Source organism: Thunnus maccoyii, chromosome 15 (genome assembly GCF_910596095.1).
Source record: "Thunnus maccoyii chromosome 15, fThuMac1.1, whole genome shotgun sequence".
NCBI classification, from domain to species: domain Eukaryota; kingdom Metazoa; phylum Chordata; class Actinopteri; order Scombriformes; family Scombridae; genus Thunnus; species Thunnus maccoyii.
In genome coordinates this window covers 9,542,748-9,562,400 of record NC_056547.1, presented here as the reverse complement: position 1 = coordinate 9,562,400, position 19,653 = coordinate 9,542,748, and the positions used below count along the sequence as shown (strand labels likewise).

The following is a 19,653-nucleotide window of genomic DNA, read 5'->3' as shown; positions in this document are numbered from 1 at the left end:
TAAGCATCCTGTTGTGTGGAGTGTCACACTGACCAGTTTACAGTAAATGAGGTCCTCTTGTGGTGAGGGCAGCTCTGAAAATGCTTCCGATAAAAGAAAGTGAAGAGAAAAAGGAGGAGAAAACACAAAATTTCTGTTGGTTTTGCACCATTTCAGTTCATTAAAGTAAATATTATTAAAAATAAAAAGGTTAAACTGAGAAGTGTTTGTGCTGCAGAGAGGATTCATATTATTGTATCTTCTTGTATATCAGCTTTTATCAGTTTTTTAGGAGTCTAATTGAGTCAAGACAACATTTTGCTGTAGCTTTGAAGCATAACAATTAGAAATTAAATCCTGAATGTCCTTTAAAATGTAAAAAAGCTGCCTTTACCACATTAACTCTCTCATGACCTTCTTCAGTAAATGCTACTTGCTCAAGTGTCCTCACATGACCATACAGAACTTAGGTCATGTGATAACAAGTGGTGACATCATTAACCTTGTCCTCCATCCTCAGTCACATGAAGACACATCATGAGTGGGCCATGGGGTACGATCAAAAGCCCCAGATTTGTTTTATACATTTGTTTGTTTGTTTACATTTTTTGTTGTTGTTTCTAAGTTGAGATGAAATTAAAAATGCCTTATTAATACTTTTAGATCACATCCCCAGTCATATTGTGTACCTATTTAACAATATATGCCAAAAACACTCCCAAAAAATCAATTTCTTTGTATTCTTATATCAAAATCCTATCATGTTTTCTTCCTGCTTACGTAGGCTCGAACCGACCAATTTCAACCAACGATATCATGACATCCACCCATCAATCGGTTTTCAACTTTTAGCGGCACAGAGCTGAGATTCATTACGACACGACCACACGTTCCATCTCACCTGTCTGTCCTGTTTCACTCAGAAATACGTCACAATACGGAAGTTATATACCGTTTCATCTGGACTTAAACCTGATTTTAAAAGTCTAAATGAACTTCAGCTTGATGACCTGTATACATAACCTCTTATATTAACAACATCTGTATTGTCCCTGTTAAATAAACTAACAAATAAACCTCAAGTGAACCTTGAGTTTTGAATATTTCACCAACTAGAATTTGTTTAAAGAACATATCAAGAGTAACCAAGTACTTCAATGACTATTTTTTACATGTGTGATAGATTAACATGTTGTTGGAATTGCTGGACTTTGCATTTTGTTCATTCTTACATTAGCCAGGTAGTCCCTCTCCCAGGCTCTCCTGCTGCCCCAGTCTTTCCTCTCTCCGTTCAGAGCGGTGAGAGCCGCCACTTTGGCCCGAACCTCCAGCATGTCAGACGGAGGGATGTTCTTTATGAGCTGCCTCGCCCACCACCTGACAACATTGGACGAGAACAAGACGGCGTGTCATGTGGGAAGAGTAACGGATCAAAGGTGCAACAGACGAGTACAGTAGGAGGAAGGCTGAGAGGCATACAAATAGACTTTATCTGTATTGTCAAAACATATAATCCAAAACTAAACCAAAGACTTTTTGAGATTATTAAACTGCAAAAATGAGTAAAAAAAAAGATTTCACTTGTTTTCAATGCAACTTAATGCATTTTAGTGTCATGATCTCCTCCAGATGTAAGCCTGGAGGAGATCATGCGTTTGGTTGTATGTGTGTGTATCTGTCTGCAGCTACACTCACATACTACTGGACCCATCAGACTAATATTTTTTGTGCACATTTATGACTCAAGGATCTCTGGTTGTGGTGATATTTGGTAAAATCCTTATGAGACTATCGTTAAGCTTAGACTTTTGTCTTTTCAGCAGTTCACGCCATTTTACGATATGCGTTACGACATAGCAAAAGGCATTTCCAGCAAACCGTAAGGCTAAAAACAAGTCTGTTGCCTTTGTCGTGGCTCAAAAACCGACATTGATAGAAAAGTTTGGTCTCATCTTGAGCCGGAGCATCTGCAGATTAATTCCATACCTGATATGTTATGATCCACTAAAGTTAGGCACGATACGAGATGAATAAGATAAGAGAGCCAGGGTTTTTCTTTACCGCCATCTTGACTGTACACACCTGGCGGAGAACTCTTCTAGTTTTGCTTCTTTATTCTACCCTAAATCTTCTTTTCTGTACATGTGAATTTATTTCACTTTGCTGAAAGAGTGTAAGAAGACTAAAAATGTCTCTAAATGGTTTGAAATGGTTATTTTTATGGTGTATGAGTTTCATTTTATGGGATCTCACCTGCGATGCAGCGAGGATGTAATGTTGTGAAACTGGGACAGAGCGGCAGGTGGGGTCGGCCACTCCACACTCTTTCCGTAGTCGGCCATATTTCGCACATTAGCAAACCTCCGCTCCACCTCCCAGAAGTGGGCCTTGACCTTGTAGCGCTTATAGCAGCCCATTATGGTGTAGATGGCCCTCATCCTCTGGCACCTCATACGAGCTAAAGCCCCACGCCACACCTGTGCGTTTTAGAAAAAGAGAGAGACATATTAGAGACAGATAGCAAGAGAGGAGAAAGGTGTCGCTGCACACAAGACGAGGAGAAAGTCCCGCTGAGCTGAAGACAAACTTGTGCTCCAGTTAAAGAGCCAGACTTCTCTACAGAGTCATCAAAGTAGGTCAGGGGAGAAAGAAAAGAGAAGGGTATTTCATTGAGCAAGTGAAGTAATTGACTTTAATGTAACTGTGCTCTGGATCTCATTAATTATCCCAATTATTGTTATAGGAAATTAGGATTCAAGCTGGCAGATGAATTTCAGTCAAACATAACCAGGAGCCACATATTCATGAGGCTGCAATCTTCACTTTGAAAACCCAGAAGCCGACGTTTGAGACTGGCGAAGATAACGTTGTGGGTGATTAACTGTAATCACATGATCCGAGCTGCCTGTGACATTAAATTAGATCCCTGTGTCAATTAATCAGATTGTCAGATCAATACATCCTCATTAAAATACAAGCATAGCTTCAGAAACAGCCGTAGAGCTCATGCTGAGGCTGTGGATGAATACTAAAAGGGATTATGATGATGCCATTGATGTCAAATTAACACAGTGATGCTAATGCTAATATGGCTGACCTTCTGCAGGAAAAGCACCAGGATGGGGATGAGGGCGGCTCTCTCCTGTTCCAGAGAGAAGAGAGACCGTGGCGTTCGCACAAACAGCTTGGTGTGACCGTACGCCACGTCGTCCTGGAAACCATGCTGGGTGACGATGGCCTCCACGGCCTCCCTGTCCGAGGCCATCAGGTGGTTCGGCCAGGTGTACTCGCACGTCATTTTATACCTGCAGGACAACCAGGAAGTAGCTAATATTACATTTTTAAGCCTTTTAATTAAAGCGAAACAGCATTTTTAGTTGGCGTTTTTTGTTTTTGTTATGGAGCACTCGAAAAAATAAATCGATTTTATATGTCAAAGTCAGTTTGCTAGTCAGGGGGAAGTAATGCTCAGGCTGGGAAAACAGGATCTGCAGTAGCTATCAGTGATATCATCCAGGTAGCTCCATTTCAGTTTGGAGACAACACGTTTTTTGACTGAGAGCTTGTGTTACAAACTGTCACATGGAGATTATGTTGGCATTTAACAGGCAGGGAGGGGTAGATCAAAAGTTGCATTATGGGAAACGCAGGATCCAGTGTTTTGGGAGCTTGACCCATGTCAGGGACTAAAAAATGGGATATCTCAGCTTCTGTTGCATCGTCCTTCGAATTTGTCAAAAGTATTAAAGTAAAGAGTTTCCGTCATTTGTCCATAAAGATAGCTTCAGTCTGAAAAAGCAATAAGAGAAAAACATTCTGGTTTTACTTTATTTTCTGTAACTCTCAATGAAAAGGATCTAGTTTGTAGTTTCTGTCCTATCTGATTTTTAAAATCTAATGGAAGATTCATTCACATAATTTAATTAAGGGTACATATATATATTTAATATTCTATTCCTTATTTTAGATGAGAACTATATAACACTGCTCACCTTGCTTGTAGAAATAGTAACTGTTGGTGGAGTGATCTGCCGTAAGACAGTAATGTGCATGTTTCTTGTCGTTGCTCTGTTATCCTACTGTTGTTGTGAGCATTAAAGTAGTTCCCTGTACGTTTACTTTACACATGACTCAGCGCTAAGAGAGACCAGCGTTGCACTTGCAGGTTTCTGGACCTCTTGTCTTCACACTATTTGACTTTTTTGTGACTTTCTTTCTCTCCTCTGCACAAGCCAAAGCTTAGCTAATAACTCAGTCTGTGTGCTGTGGATAACACATGTAACACTGTGGTAGTAATTCAAAGTAACATTTGATCAGAGTAGCAACCACTGCTAGAACAGAATAGTTTGGTACATTTTACACCCCTGGTGTTACACTGAGCTGCTGATGTAGTGAAAACAGAAAGAACTTTGTCTCAACTTCCTCACAGGGAAATTTACCAAAGGAAGAGCTGAAACACTGAAGAAGTCTTGCTTAACAGAGTGAACATATCCTCTTACCGCTGCAGGAAGCGAGCGTAGGGCTGCCTGTAAGCGAAGCCGGCCCTGCGCACCATGACGTTCTCCAGCAGGCCGAGGTACGCCACCTGATGCTGGCAGCGCGCATCGTCGAACAACACCGGCGACTTCATCTCGTTGGGCTTTATGCATCGCACGTAGTACGGCTCCTGGAAGACAAGACAAAGTTTGCTGATTTTATTTCAGTGTTGCTGGGCTGCAGGAGTCAGCGGCGGTCAGATCATATTTCAACCAGAGGCCACTGAATCTCTGTCACCTTCTCACATGACTGTTTTTATTTACTGTCAAATATTTTACCAGACTTCCCAGCAGGGATCAATGAAGTGTCATATCATCACATTACTGTACAAAAATATTGCACTTATGGTACAGAGCCGAAAGAAAATGAAAGTAAGGCTGCAATGATACATTTCCAGTAAAAGCACTGACGCTGTATTATGTATTTGCAACACTCAGGATGATTCAGTGTTTGTATGATTGAGGCAATATTTTTCATAACACTCTTGTTTTATCACCTGCACAAACTTGTATTTGTCTTTGATTTTTTTCATGTTTCTGTCATTGTTTTCACCACTGCTGCGTTCATCACTGTGCAAGTAAATAAACTAAACTCAGTCTGTAAACCGTCACTTGAGCCGCAGCCGAGCTGCAAAACTGACAAACTGAGTTCACTGACCTTAATCAGACTTGCAGAGTATTTCAACAGACGTTGCAGTGAGCAGATGAGCCTCATAACACATCCAGCACATCTATTTATTAACAGCACATTTAACTGCACATTTAAACTTTGAAAACAATAAAGCCTGGAGTGGAGTTATAGCAGGACGCCTGCACCTTGACAGGGATCTCTAAGGGACATGATATCCAGTCAAAGGACGGACTGCCGTGTTTTTTTATCACCGTCACTCTCTGTCCATGAAAGATAAACAAGGTGGAACAAAGTGAGCCCTTTCTGAGTGCTCCCTGGCATCGCTGTCCGTAATATCAATGATGCATGTGCATGTGTGCCCCCAGATTTAAGAAAAGAGACAGTTAATGGGGTTTGGGAGCCAAAGAGATGGGCAGGCTGGGCACAGGTGCTCCTGTATGACTATTGAAGAAAGCTTTCGCTCTTTTAATGTGACCTGAAGGGAAAAGGGAGGGGGGGAACAGTTGCCGGAAGAGTTTTCTTTCATTTTACCTCACACACTGAGATGAGATGCTACAACAGCCCAACAGCAGGCTGTCCCAAAATAACAGCAGGAAATGTCAGACTTCAGTCAGTGAGATGAGGCCAGAAAAGGTGAGCAGCACATTTTGTGGTTCGCCACCCCCCTCCCTCCCCCACGCGCACCCTCCCACCTCCACTCACTGTCACACATGATGAGGACAAGCGACCCACAAAAACTGTTACTCTCTGACACCAAAAAGAGCAGACTGCTATGCATACATGTTCCTGCTGCACTTCCTCTCGCTCCATAGTTTGTCATGCACGGTGACTCCTTCCCAAAAGCGGCATCACAGACTCATTGGCAGCCTCAGAATAGCCCGTGACTCATACAAACATTACAGGAACCAGCATCTGCCGGATGACGACAGTTGAGTAAACTGGAGGGAAGATCTACATTGGTGCGAAACACTAACTCCGACATAATAATATAAACGAAGTAGCAAGCCTCTAATGACTTAGATTTGACACCTATTCTTCCCTACAAAGCTAAAATGCAGTAACAACATATTCGGTCAAATCTGACTTTTTGGCACCTGTTTTATCAGTTACAAAATCATTATGCCATAGAAACATATAATCTGTGTGAAAACAGAGCTAGAAAACCAAGACAAACTGCAGTAAATGCATAATCTGACCCTCAAAGCTGCTGTTGCATTTACTGTCCTGCAACAGAGAAACAGGAAACTAGACCGCTGAAGCAAGAAGTGAAAAACTAGCAGATGAAATAGCCTCAGCTAGCCTTGAACCTAAATGTACTTACTGATTTTTCCTTGGCTGTTTTCCATAATTAATATCAATTTTGATGAAACTTGATATCCTGATAATTCCATTATTTCCCAAAACTAATGAAAAGTCCAATAATAATGGAGAAAAAACAGCTTAACTCCTGCTAAAGCTAACTAGCGCTTAGCATTTGACTCTAGTGGAATTCATGCAATTTAGTCAAGTTAAGTCACATAGTTGAATGTATTAGATTGTATATTGATGTATTATATCATTTTTAATATAAATATTAATAGTAGACAAAACAGCAAAGCAGAGATACAACTCATCTCTACAATCTTTCTGTTTCACAGTTTACCGACCAGCTTGCAACTTTTAAACCCTTTTCTTCTCAACTTCACTGCTTCTGTGGTTACTGCTCTCTGCTGCATTGCTTGTTTTTACTTTATACTTGTCAGAATTGAGTGATAATAAGCTTTAATCAGTCTAACATCCGCAGCTTCTTCCGGGGGTCAAAGGGAAAAGAACAGGATGTCAGTCGTGCGCAGAAACTACTGACCTTGCAGGCCAGTTTATCCACCAAGGCTATGATGGAGTTCTTGAAGAGGGTGGCCGCCGTCAGAGGTCGCTTTGTGACCTCTGTGATGCTCAGCTGACCATCTGGCCACATCTCCTTCAGGACTGGGTTGGCACTTAAAGAGAGAAAGGAGCAAGAAAAGGGGGCAAAAGTCAAGAAAGGACACGATTAACTAGGCTAACAGAGGAGTGATGTACAAACAGCATAACGAAGAAATTTATTTATACACTTAACCCAGTTGCTGAACTGTCAAGAGCATGATGGTGTCAGAAAAAAATGTCAGTGAAGACTGTATTTGGCACCTGTTGTACATGAGGCGCTTGAAATCTTGGAAAAGCAGGTCCTTGTTTTTGTCCAAAAAGCCCTCGACGGAATATCTGTAATAGACGTAGAGGGAGAAAGTGACAGTAATTGAGAGTTATTGGCTAAAATAAGTAGTGCAAAAGAAGGAGGGAGGCCCCACTCAAGAGGGGACTTTGACTGAAGTGGTGTGTCAGGAAAAGAGTCAAGATGCTAAAATTACAGAGGAAGCCAGACAGACAGCAACACAGTTTATACAGCAAGTGTCTGTAAACGCAGGGGTCACTATTACAACCCGGTAACGGACTCCACTTTGCTCCAAATGATTCACAATCCTCAGGCTAGAGGATTAGAACAAGAGTCACGCCGCTTAGTCGATTTACAAATTAGGAACATGGTCGAATCCCCCCCCCCCCCCCCCCCCCCCCCATCCGAGGCTCACGTTTGGAAAAAAAAAAACTGAACCGTCTACAAACTAATCTGTCTGCCTCACTTCAAACTGCTCAGTTGGTTTTGGTGAGGCATCAGTGGGAGGTCACGGGCGCACTGTAAGGCACAGTTACATAAGCCGAGCAGCCGCAGGGCAAGAGCCTGCTGTAGTGTAAGCTCTGCCTCAAATAAAACCTTCCCCTCTCTTTGCTCATTCACAAAGCGACAATATCTTGTACAGTGAGGAGGCTTTGCAATTTAAAAAATGCATCCTTTTTTTTTTTTTTAGAGGGTGGAAAAAAAATTGCACATACATACGTAAGCAGAAGCTCCCACTCTCTTCCACATGTACGTTTTAAAATTCATCTACATATCATCTCCTCACGCCTTCTTCTCTAACAGACACACAAAGAAAAAAACAAACAAGACACACAGTGTGTCACATGTGGTCTGCATGGCCCTGTGACTGTGTCCTAGGCTGTCACATCTGGAGGCAAAAGAAGCGGAGGCTGGCTATGACAGATGTGTCCCCTTGGCTCACGAGCGCTGAAAACCACCTGACCAGATTCTGGGAAGCTCGCCGAAGAGAGACACAGTGTGAAAGGAGAAGAGGAGAGAGCAGTCAGAACACACAATAACAAGGCACAACACTCATTTACAAGGACAGGACAGGACAGGACAGGACAAACAGGAGAGGACACGCCAGAGATGAAGGCAGTGGCCCTCTCCTGAGACAGGATGATGATTTAGAGGGAAGTATATTTAAGCATGAAGGTCAGAGTTGGTGCAAGGAGAGGGCTGTTAAACAAGGTGAAAAGGTAGCACGCTACCGAGAGAACCAAGCGACAACTTCCTGCGATATAAAGTTGTGCAGTGAGGGGATTTGATCGATCTTATGGCTGCTCAAAGTGCTGCATGTGCAGGCTGAAATACTGCAGGGAATTCCTGTGTGGATGGCGAAGAGAAGCCAGGTGAGGGTCGCAGTACAGACGGAGGAGAAAAGGAGGAAACAGCATGAGGAAAGAGAAGGAGGAGGAGGAGGAGAGAGCGAAGTAGGTCAAAGCTTGTGACAGTGCTGGTTTGGTGGAGGGTGGAAGCGTGGAGGGGGGGGCGTGCAGGCAACGGGTGGCGAGGACGAGGGTATATTTAGCCAGGGTAAGGATAGACTCAGATGGGATGGGATGGGACAGGGGATGATGGGGGGGCCAGTGCCACCGGGAAGCATATACGAGGGGTGACAGCTCAGCTGGAGCGACCCCGACGTGGCCCTGAGACGAGGCGAGGCTGGCTGACGGGGACACGCAGTGACAGGGACGGCCATCTGTCATTATCACTGCAGGTCTGTCACAGGCGCTCTTATCCAGCCCGTCATTAACACGGGCAGCGGTGGAAGATAAGTAGTACATTTACTCAAGTACTCTGCACTTAAGTGAAACATTAGAGTGTTTCCAATCTCTGCTACTTAATACTTCCACTCCAAAACCTTTCAGAAGGAATTATTGTACTTTTTACACCATTACCTTTATAGTTACTGGTTACTTTACAGATTTTACATACAAAACTTATCAAGAGCTTATTAAATTAGAGCTGAAACAATTAGTTGATCATCAGAAAATGAATCTGCAACTCTTTTGATAACGGATTAATTGTCACAATCAGTTATCAGCTTCTCAAACATTAAGATTTGCTGTTTTTTCTTTGTCTTAAAATACAGTCAACTGAATAATTTTGGGTTCAGGGTAACTGCGATGAGCATTTCTCTGTATTTTCTGATGTTTCACACACCAAACAGTGAACGGATTGCTCAAGAAAACAATCAGCAAATGAATCTATAACATAAATCATCAGTAATAATAATGTAATGAACACTAACAGAGGCCATTTTCCTGATAATTTACCAATGTTTTATTAGTACTTTTACTTGAGTAAAGGATCTGAATACTTCTTTCATCACTGACCGCTGGCATGAAGGAGGGCTCACAGCGAGTGGGGGGGGGGGGGGGGTTATTGGGGGAAAAAACACAGTGCAGTAATTGTCTGTGAGATCCGTCTTTAGCTTCAGAGACGGATGAAATTGCTCCGTATTTCGGTGTGTGTTCAACATCGTGTTAGCCTGGATTTCCCCGAGTCAAAGAACCCTCAATAAAACCCTACTCCACTTCTTTCTGATTACTGCTGCCGCTACATCCGAGAGCCAAAATTGTCTCATCAGCTGGCTCCATCCCTCCCTGTCCTCCACCTCCTCCTCCTCCTCCCCCCTTTCGTGTTCCCTTGACATATTAATGTCCTTCCCCTCTCTAGATTGAGGGCAGTACACGTGAGCAGAGGGATTCTTCTGAAACCAAAGCCATGACGGGTGACTGCTGGCCAGGGGCTTCATCTGGCCACTGTGATGTTTAAATCCAGTGAGCACATTAAGGATGTAGAGCAGTGATGGAGCGGGAAATTGAACAAAGTGTTTCATCTCTAGTCTGTGATCATCATAAGCCAAACAACCACTAACATAAACAAAATTGTGCTTTCACATAAGGATAAAACATTAAAAGCCCCCTAATGCTCACAGTATATCAGCTTTCTAGCGCTTCATGTGATTTATGATCTATTTTCTCCTGTGAAGTCCTGGTGGCTCAAAACATCTTGTGTTTGAATCTGATCAAGGACCTTTTTGCAAGTCGCCTCACCAAATCTTTATTTACAACTAGACAAAAACAAGATTAGACAAAAATTACCAAAACAATCTATCAAATTTCATATTAAGAGTTGGACAGAGTTTATCCTCTATAATTATCATGTACTGTTCTCTAAAGGGATGATTTTATTATTTAATAATACAGCCTTATTTAGTGACAAAAACACACGGTCTTGCTATTTTTGGAAAGATAAATGTCTTATCTTTTATTTAAACTCACATTTACATCTCAGTAGAAATCTTCCCTGTAATGTTATCCTCAAACTATGAGCTATCTGAACTTCCTGCAGTCTCTGGGAATATATTTCCACATGCAAGATACCTGTAAGATCATAACTGTGGTCATAGGCCCAGACAAAAATGATCCAAGAAGCTGTCATACATCATATACAAAATAGGTTCTGGTAAATATTAACCAAAATCCTTTCAGGGCATTATCAATAATCATTACTATGGGAACTTACAACATTACCTGGTCAGCACAGTTGTTATTTTGAGCACAAACACCAATAACGCCACTGGAATGTCTCTATGAATAAACCCGCTGCTGTCATAAACTGACCTCCTTTAATAGGATTATAAGGCTTACACTCCTGAACTCTGCATTACATCCTGTCACTTTTTCTGGCACAGACCGGTCCGGGCCAAAGCAAACCACTACAAAAAAAGTATATGAATGTGTGAACAACTCACGTGACGTCTCCAGCATAGTGGCGAATTCGAAAGTGTTTCTGGAAGTCCATGCTTTTGTCAGTGGGGGTGAGCTAGAAACGGGGAGACGACAGACAGTGTGAGAGCAGAGCCGACAGTCATGAAAAACAACTTTCTTATTAAGTGTGAATTACCGGAGGTCAGCTTTTTAAAAGAGGGGAATGATGGCTGCATTTTGGAGCCACTGGTGTTTGAAAAGCATCTTATGTTACATGAAACCCTGAAGCCAAAACTTTGGAGAAACTCTGCTCTCTACTGACAGAAACTCAAAACTGCAAGTTTTAAAGTCACACTGGTGTAAAGAGTGACTTTTTACTCTTGCTTGTCAATTTTAAGTCTGAATCAAATGAAAACACACAACTTTATGAGAAAAAAATGTATTTTTTAAAAATTATATATTTGTTTATTTGCATTGTATTTCTAGTTGGTAATGCAAACAAGTAAAACCCTCATTGCTTTTTGAACAAGCCTTTTGTCCCTTTGTGACACTCGAGACGACATCCTACAGGTGCGTTTCTATTCATTCACCTCTGAAAACTGCTTTTTCCTTGAACAGATTGAAATGAATGTATTTTTGAAGTGACTGAATTTGTGAGAGCTCATGGAAAATCATGCACAAATGATTTCACAGTTATGATGTTGTAATGTTTCATCATTCAACCTGATGACTATTACAATTGCAAAACATAATGTCCTTGAAAAGAAAGGTTAGCAACAGCAATTTCGGAGAAAAAAAAAAAACCAACCAACAAACTAAGATTTCTTAATTTTTGTTTTACACGGTAAACTCAGAAGAGGATATGTCAACAACAAATCACTTCCTACTAACTCAATGAAGTTATAACCACATATTCCAAGATCCCTTTTCATACTTTAACACCCTTTTCTCACAGTTTCATGTTTAGCAGCAGCCTGATCATGTGAGTTGGGAGTTTGTTTTAAAAAAAAAAGACCTTCTGGAAAATCCTTGACAAGTGCTAAATTTGTTGTTGACGTGATTTACGGAGATAACCTGTAAGTCGGGAACAACAGAATCATGTGAGGAGGAGGGAAAAAGACGCTGTAATCTGTCTCTCACCTTGCGGGAGGTGTAGTGGGGATGCTGGGCCAGTTTGGTGTCCATGCTGTCCAGGCAGACGGTGTCGGTGACTTTACCGACGGTGAGGCAAGCTTCGTCTAAAATGGAGATGATTCCTTTATGCGGCTGCTCCACGAGGTCTACGATGATCTGGTTGTTGAAGTAGTTGATCTGTGTGTGAACAACACCGTCGTTATGTGAAAGAAAACAAGACGGATATTTATGAATGAAGTCATGCTAGTGTGTGTGGATTTTTTGGCATGTGTGTGTGTTTGCTTGTACTGTTTGCACGTGGTTTTGTGCATGTTTGTGCAATCACAATGAGTATCAGTGAATGTCAATGTGGTGAATCACTTACAAACTTGCCCTCATGTGTCACGTATGCATCACACTCATAATTTTTTATTCTAACATTAGCATTTTACTTTTTAATGGAAGCATAACGTGGCTTGGATTCCATTTTTCTGTATTTATCTTATGCAAACATTGATAAACTTCATCATGTTACAATACAAATATCCGTAATCCAAACCTTCACATGCTAACTTGTCTCTACAGTGTGTGAACAGACTGATCTGATGGTGTCACTGATATACAGTTGCAAATGCAGAACAGCTTTGTATCTGCAGCATTGTATTTGCACGTCAGTGTATTTGTGTACATGTGTTATTGTTTGGGTGTGTTTCTCACATGTTGCCAGGTGATGCCTTCTCTCTGATATTCGCCTTGTTCCTGTCGCAGGATCAGCTCAATGAAAAGCTGCTGCAGCTTCTCATTGCAGTAGTTGATGCAGAATTGTTCGAAACTGTCCGACAACAGAGGAACAAACACTTGAGCAACATCATCATCGATCATGACTAATTTCCTTCCATTTAAATAAACAAACACAGTCGACTTAGCAACACAAAGGGAGCCGACCTGTTGTTGTCGAAGATCTCAAAGCCGTAGATATCCAGCACACCGATGACTGTGTTTTTCCCATGAAGCACTGGGTTGTAGTCTTTAACTTCAATGACACTGTTGATGCGGGACACGATCCAGCCGAAAAGTCTCTCATAGAGAGCCTGCAGCCAGCGAGGAAATAATTTAACAGAGCCGGAGATTAAAATAAAGTGACAAGTGTGAAAATCTAATATAAGAGGTGTGTTACAGTGATTATGTTAACACAATTTCCTCATCCTTGTAAAGCTATAAAACAGCTAATCTGTATAAAGTGGAAATCTCATTCTGATTAGTTTAGAGCTGTATGATTAGAAAATAAACACTCATGAGAGAATATTTTCGCACCTTGCAGAAAGCGTCCCGTCCAAAGCAGGCGTCTTCCGCTGTGTGGCCCTTCTCTATCACCTCGCCGCCCCCGGTGGCCACAGTGCGGTAAAGAAGGCTCTTACTGACGCTTTCCGAGTCTGTGGCTGTTAACTCAGAGATGTGGTTCACAACTTCGACGCCCTGGATCAGGACGTCTTCACCATCGCTCTCAAACTGCAGATTACCCTGAAAAATTTATCATTACATTTGATTATAAGAACCAAGACCTCTTCTCTTCTGGATGTTTAGTGTTACTGTATCTAAATAATCATCTCTCTCCTTATCAATATCCGTTTTACAGTTTCATATCATTTTAATCTTGGAGCACAAGTATTAATCTTTTGGAAATATTCACAACAAAACTGCCATAACTTACCAGCAGCAGAATGGAGGCCAGAATCTGATAAATTGAGTCAATCTCTTCTTTGGAGAAGCCGATCACTTCCAGCGCGCTCATCACTGCTTTGTGGCTGGTGCGATCATTGTTGGAGGTCTAAAGAAAGAGAGGAGAGGACTTTAATCGACAGAGAAATGTTCAAAAAGTCAATTCTTTTTGTTTTTTCTTTAACATACTCTGAAAAAAAATAGTTAAAGGTGGCAAACTCACGGTCGTTGCAGCTCCTTCTTTGGTATAGACATAAACAGCCGGATCGTTCTGCAGGTGAAATGACTCCAGCATTTGATCCGAGCCTCCACGCAGTAACTGTGAAAACACAACAAATATTCCAATTTATAATCAGATATTATTGTGTATGAGTTACTGAGCAGTAACCCATTCGATACTAATTAATTTGGATAAGGGAGCTTCAGTTTCAGAGTTCAATGAGCAGTGAACGCATTCAGTGTAAGTTTTGCAGCAGCATTGCAGGTCAGACTTTACCTGGTAAAATGAGTGGAAGTTCCTCTCCCCGTTTTGCTGCTGGACCACTCTGGACTTGAACAGGAAAACAGATAATGTTAGTAAACCAAACGTCCACCTTCAGACACTCTTATGATGTTAAATGTCATTAAATCAATCAACCTGCCTCATCTGAATTAACCTAAGTAAGTGTTTTCTTTTTTATATTTGCTTTGGACAACCCAAAGCATCTGTTTCTCTCAAACCTCTGGGTTGTGTACAGCAGGAAGAATAAGTGATGTAAATGATAATTAACACCAGTGATTGTGTGAACACTGATTTCTCAGCCATGAAGTCAGCAGTCAGATGTCTTAGTTTTCACAACCGACAACATAAGGACTAATTATAGTCGCACAGAGGTCAAAGTAGTCGAAAAAGAAAAAGCTAAAGTAACGCTGCGAGCTAAAAGTGCAGAAAAGTGCTCAAAAAGCATTTGTGGCTGAGTCAACAGTCAGTTTCATGTGTTAATGATAGATTTTTTTCCCTTGATAGCTGCTGAACATTGGTGACAAACGGCAGGTCTAAAAATAAGGTCTTTGCTCTCTGATTCTAAGCGATCAACACCAAAACCTGACGTTTAACACTTGTGTTTCAGACAGTTGAAAATGTTTCCCATCTCTGCTCTAGCTGTGCTCAAAATACCTAAAAGTAACATCATGCAGTCAAAACCACTTAGTTTTCTGTAGGAATAAGAAAAATCTACCACCAAGCAACAAAATCACCACCGGAGGTTTTTTTTCTTTAAGGCCGACACTTGCCTTAAAGAACAAACCAATTACCAATAATGTGACTCCAGCAGCACCACTTTGACTGCCGACGGAGAAACAAGGCGGCCCAGAAACAAGACTGTGGTTATTTCTGCCCTCTGAGAATGAATCACGGCGTCATCATTCACACCGACTCTGAGTGCCAGACGGTTCTTTAACAGAGCGGATAAATGCGGCGGATCAAGTAGCCCCAGGTGAGCCATTCATTAACACCGGCTTCACAGATACATCTATTCATGGATGTTCCCTCACACCTCTTCATCACCTCATGAAACATTCATGCTCAGAAGAAAAGATGTAATTAAACAGTAGAAATGAGAACTTTTCGGTACTTTTCTGATGAGTTGGGGTCACTATTTCCCAAAAGAACATCTTTTGTTTCTATGTTATTTAGACCCTTGAAAGTCTCCTGTCCGCAGCCTGATGCCCCTCTATCATCCCGCCCACTTCCTCTCACCTTCTCCAGCAGGTAGTTGTTGATGTGTCCTCCCGTGGGATCGCCATTGAAGTTGAAGTTTATGTCCATGTACTTGCCGAAGCGGCTGGAGTTGTCGTTGCGATTCGTCTTGGCGTTCCCAAAGGCCTCCAGCACGCAGTTGGACTTGAGCAGCACATTTTTCACGCTGATTTATTACCACGGCGGTAATCGTTGATGGAAACACGTGAGGAGAAGCCATGAGGGAGGAGAAAATGGGAGTCAAAAGTGAGATGATTTATGGTGACATCAAATTCTCGTGATCCAATTATTGATTTGAATTGGATCTACATTTCACTTTATAATACTACTTTAATGAATCTGATCGTTAAGTTACTGTAATATTGCCTTTTAACTTTAACCACCACTCACCTCTCGACCTCCGCTCTCTGGCTTGGGTTTGTGATGGCTGCAATGTACTGCATGATGTATTTACTGGCTTCTGTTTTTCCTGCCCCACTTTCACCTGACACACAAAAAAAAGATTTCACAACACTGATAAACAAACCGTAACTTCTGCATATCAAAATATCTCTGCAGTGTTGCTTGTTTCGTATAGAGAAATTGAAGCTGGTATCTGATCTACCAGTACACGGCCCCAGTCAACATATTGCTGATTACTAAGGTTTTTAACCACAATGCGAGATAAATGCAGACATGCATATTGTACTGTATTATCATTGACAAGCTGCATCAACACAGGCATCACTGGTGTCTTTAACTATTTTAATTCATTTTCATGTAAAAGTATTTAGTGTAAATCCATGAGATTTATTCCTGGCACGTGAAACAGTAAGTCCAGCTTTGAATATGCCAAACGTCTTCATATTAAATGTAGCTCAGTGTTACTGAGGCTCATGAAGTGACAACACCAGAAGCTGATTAATGCCTTTATTGATCGAAGTCTTTTAAGTAGCTGAAGTCTTGACAACAGTGTTGCTAGGAGACCAACTATTAGGCTAACTGCCTTGTTGGCAAATGCTATTTTTGCATTTTAATGTCCTTTTTATTCATTTGTTTGCTTAATATTTTTAAGAATGTATGTAAATGTAAATAAAAAAGAAATATAAACAATGTCGCTTTAACAATGAGAATCAAAGTTAAAACACAGAAATATAATAATAACAGTATAATCAAAGTACTCATCTCAGGGGATCAAAAGAAAAACAAGCCGTACTTTCTGCCTTTTTAAAGGCGTTTTTATACTATTCAAAACTCAAGCCCACAGAAACAAAACAAAAGAAAATGAAAGACAAACACACACACACAAAAAAGAATTTAAAAAAAAAATTGCTCCAGAAAGGGAGATCCGTAACCTACTCACTTGTATGGGAAAGAGAAGGGACAAAAAGGAAAAGTAAATAAAACAATAAACAATAATACAGTAATAAAACAAACAAACAAAAAGGAAAGGGAAAGAAAAAGCGGGGCGACAATCAGGGGACAGAAACTGAGGAGAGTTGAAGAACGGTAAAAAAGATGACACTTCATGTAGAACTCATCAGAATAACCTCTCACTGAATATTTAATCTTCTCCAGCTTTAGAAAGGACACAATAAAACTCCTGTGAACTTACAGCGATCAGAGACTTACAAAGATGTGAGACTCTTCTCAGTAGCTATAAATAGCCTAAAACACCAGTCACCCGAAGACTACGACTGTTACAACTTACTGCTGGTCGTTTAGTCGACTTACTGAAAAGTGCTCTGCAACAATTTTGTCTTCTGTGATGCTAAACTGAATATCTTAAGTTTTATACAAGTTTAAGACATTAAAAGATGTCACCCAGAACTCTGGAAAAAGAGATTTTTCTCTATTTTCTGATATTTTAGACTATTTAGAGAATAATCATTAGTTTCAGCCCTAGACTGAAGATCATTGAGCCAATAAGTCTGACAATGTAAAGACTTACAAGTCGAGCCTGAGATGTCGTAAAATAGCCTGTACAGAGGACAATCTTTTTGATTTAGGTAGCAACAACCTTTTTATCTGGTGCCACACCGTACATTTATGGTCCCATTAGCAAAATGGTCTTTATATTTTCCTTCCATCCAACTATTTCTGTTTTTCAGTGTGTTTCAACTGGGAACTTGTGTGGAGACATTCAGTCTGTGGTATTGATTTTATCAAAGTAAACGTAAAGCATTCGTTCCATTAAGAAGGGAACTGAGAACGTGTTGTTTGTTTGCTTGAACTTGGTAGGTGTCCAACAAACATCAGGTGATACGCAGCAGAAAGTTCACACTTAGCAGGACTGTGGTTAACAGATTTTAAGAGTGTGAAAGAGTCAAACCTGATATGACAATGCAGGTGTCTTTGGCCCGTCTCTTCATGGCTTTATAGGCAGCATCGGACACTGCATACAGGTGAGGCGGGTTTTCATACAGCTCCCGGCCCCGATACGCATCAATGGTATCTTTCCCGTAAATGTCCATCTGTCTGTATGGATTAACGGAGACGACCACTTCTCCGATGAAGGTGTAGATACGGCCCTTCTCGAACCTGTCCACACAAAAGACAATGATACTGGTGTAAATTATAAATGCATGTACAGGTAGCACTATATGCTGTATATATTATAAATTAATTACCGTAAATAGACTGAGGGTTTTATTCATTTAAGGGCGTAGAAAGCAATTTCCAATGACGTTTTTACACCATCTCTGGCTGGGCTAAGAGTTACAGATAATGTACCTTTATGTCATACAGAGCTGACAGGAAGTGACACAAGTGTATGTGTACTCTGAGAGCAGGAAATGAAACTTGCAGTCCATGGGCGTTTCATCCTTGGGTAAGATTTTTGTGGGTTAGTTTAGCTATGAGGGTTGAAACTGGCGTGTCACAGTGGTTAATTGAGCTTCTAAATTACACACCACTTAACGTTTTTTATTGCATGTCTAGCTTGACAAATGAGACAGATAGATAAATAGACAAATGAGTTGGTGACTGAGCGTTAGTCAGTACAAGATAGAGCCTTGGACCCATCAGCAGTGTCCCAGTTCAGGGGCTGGGTCCTCCAAGGTCTGCGTTTATAGACCTAATAAATCATATAATGAGACAAGGCAGGAACAAGGCGGACTGATTTCAAAGGCTCCTACAAATGTGGCCTTTTTATCCCCAAATTTGGAGGACACAGCCAGTGTGATGTTAGTAGGCTGGTCATGTTTTATTTAAGTGAGACTTGTGAACTCATGAACCACATTGTGTTCACCAGGTTAACTGTAGATTAATGATAAAGCTACTGTAGGATGACAAAGGACATTTACTCAAGCATCATTACCTGACTACAAATTTCAGCTTTTGTAGTTTACTTGAGTGTTTTGAGTTTGTGCATCCTCATACATTCACTGCACTACATTTCAGAGGGAAATATTGTACTTTTTGCTCAATTAAATGAGTGAAAGTCACATTTTTGATAAAGATTTAAGACGTGACACATACCGGCATGTTAAGGTCATGAAATGTGATATATTGTGCTGTAGTTCAAAGGTGCAATAAATGACATTGAGCCTCACTGGATGTCAGTGAACAACTATTTGCTATGTAAAGATATACTGGAGTAACGGTGACCTGAGCAGAGAATGAAGTCACACTCCCTCTGTGTGTGTTGTTATCCGAGCTTCTCTGTTCTTTGTTTTGGTAGCCGCACCGGCCACACGAGCATGCGAGTCCCACGTTTGTATAAAGAGAACTGGATACAGCGTTGGAGCCGAGGCCCCATTCAATCCTATGAAAGTTGCTCAGTGGCACGTCAAGCCAAAAAAGTTCAACTTCTTCCGCATTGCTTCCGCATCTGTGCGGCCCATAGAGCAAGCGCACTAGTGGCTTTTGCCGGCTGAGTCAGCTATTTCCGGTTTAGCCCACCGGCTAGCTTGAATGGGATAAAACAACTCAATTGTGCGGCTCTTCTAGGCTTTTGAAATGTGATCTGACCGAATGGATCAAATTCTGATAGTTAGACGAGTCATTTCGCGGGGGTTGTGATGCTCAAA

The 19,653-nt window shown here is 41.2% G+C and overlaps 1 protein-coding gene across 3 annotated transcripts in view; it reads right to left on the bottom strand.

Moving 5' to 3' along the window:
• Positions 1–19,653, bottom strand: part of myo1g (myosin IG) — a 52,037-nt gene that overhangs the window by 29,370 nt on the left and 3,014 nt on the right. For 2 of the 3 annotated variants that reach the window (XR_006100345.1, XM_042436422.1), the window contains exons 2-19: positions 17,955–18,163; positions 16,034–16,127; positions 15,644–15,809; positions 14,402–14,455; positions 14,129–14,224; positions 13,898–14,014; positions 13,501–13,707; positions 13,132–13,277; positions 12,904–13,018; positions 12,214–12,384; positions 11,118–11,188; positions 7,309–7,383; positions 6,989–7,121; positions 4,479–4,645; positions 3,077–3,284; positions 2,233–2,456; positions 1,212–1,356; positions 34–83 (exon numbers count right to left, since the gene is read on the bottom strand). Coding sequence is in view for 2 of the 3 variants with exons in the window: in XM_042436422.1 (XP_042292356.1) it covers positions 34–83; positions 1,212–1,356; positions 2,233–2,456; positions 3,077–3,284; positions 4,479–4,645; positions 6,989–7,121; positions 7,309–7,383; positions 11,118–11,188; positions 12,214–12,384; positions 12,904–13,018; positions 13,132–13,277; positions 13,501–13,707; positions 13,898–14,014; positions 14,129–14,224; positions 14,402–14,455; positions 15,644–15,809; positions 16,034–16,127; positions 17,955–18,163 (2,448 nt within the window). In the remaining variant the exon portion in view is untranslated. The remainder of the gene's footprint in view (positions 1–33; positions 84–1,211; positions 1,357–2,232; positions 2,457–3,076; positions 3,285–4,478; positions 4,646–6,988; positions 7,122–7,308; positions 7,384–11,117; positions 11,189–12,213; positions 12,385–12,903; positions 13,019–13,131; positions 13,278–13,500; positions 13,708–13,897; positions 14,015–14,128; positions 14,225–14,401; positions 14,456–15,643; positions 15,810–16,033; positions 16,128–17,954; positions 18,164–19,653) is intronic. The other variant, XM_042436421.1, reaches the window with a different exon arrangement.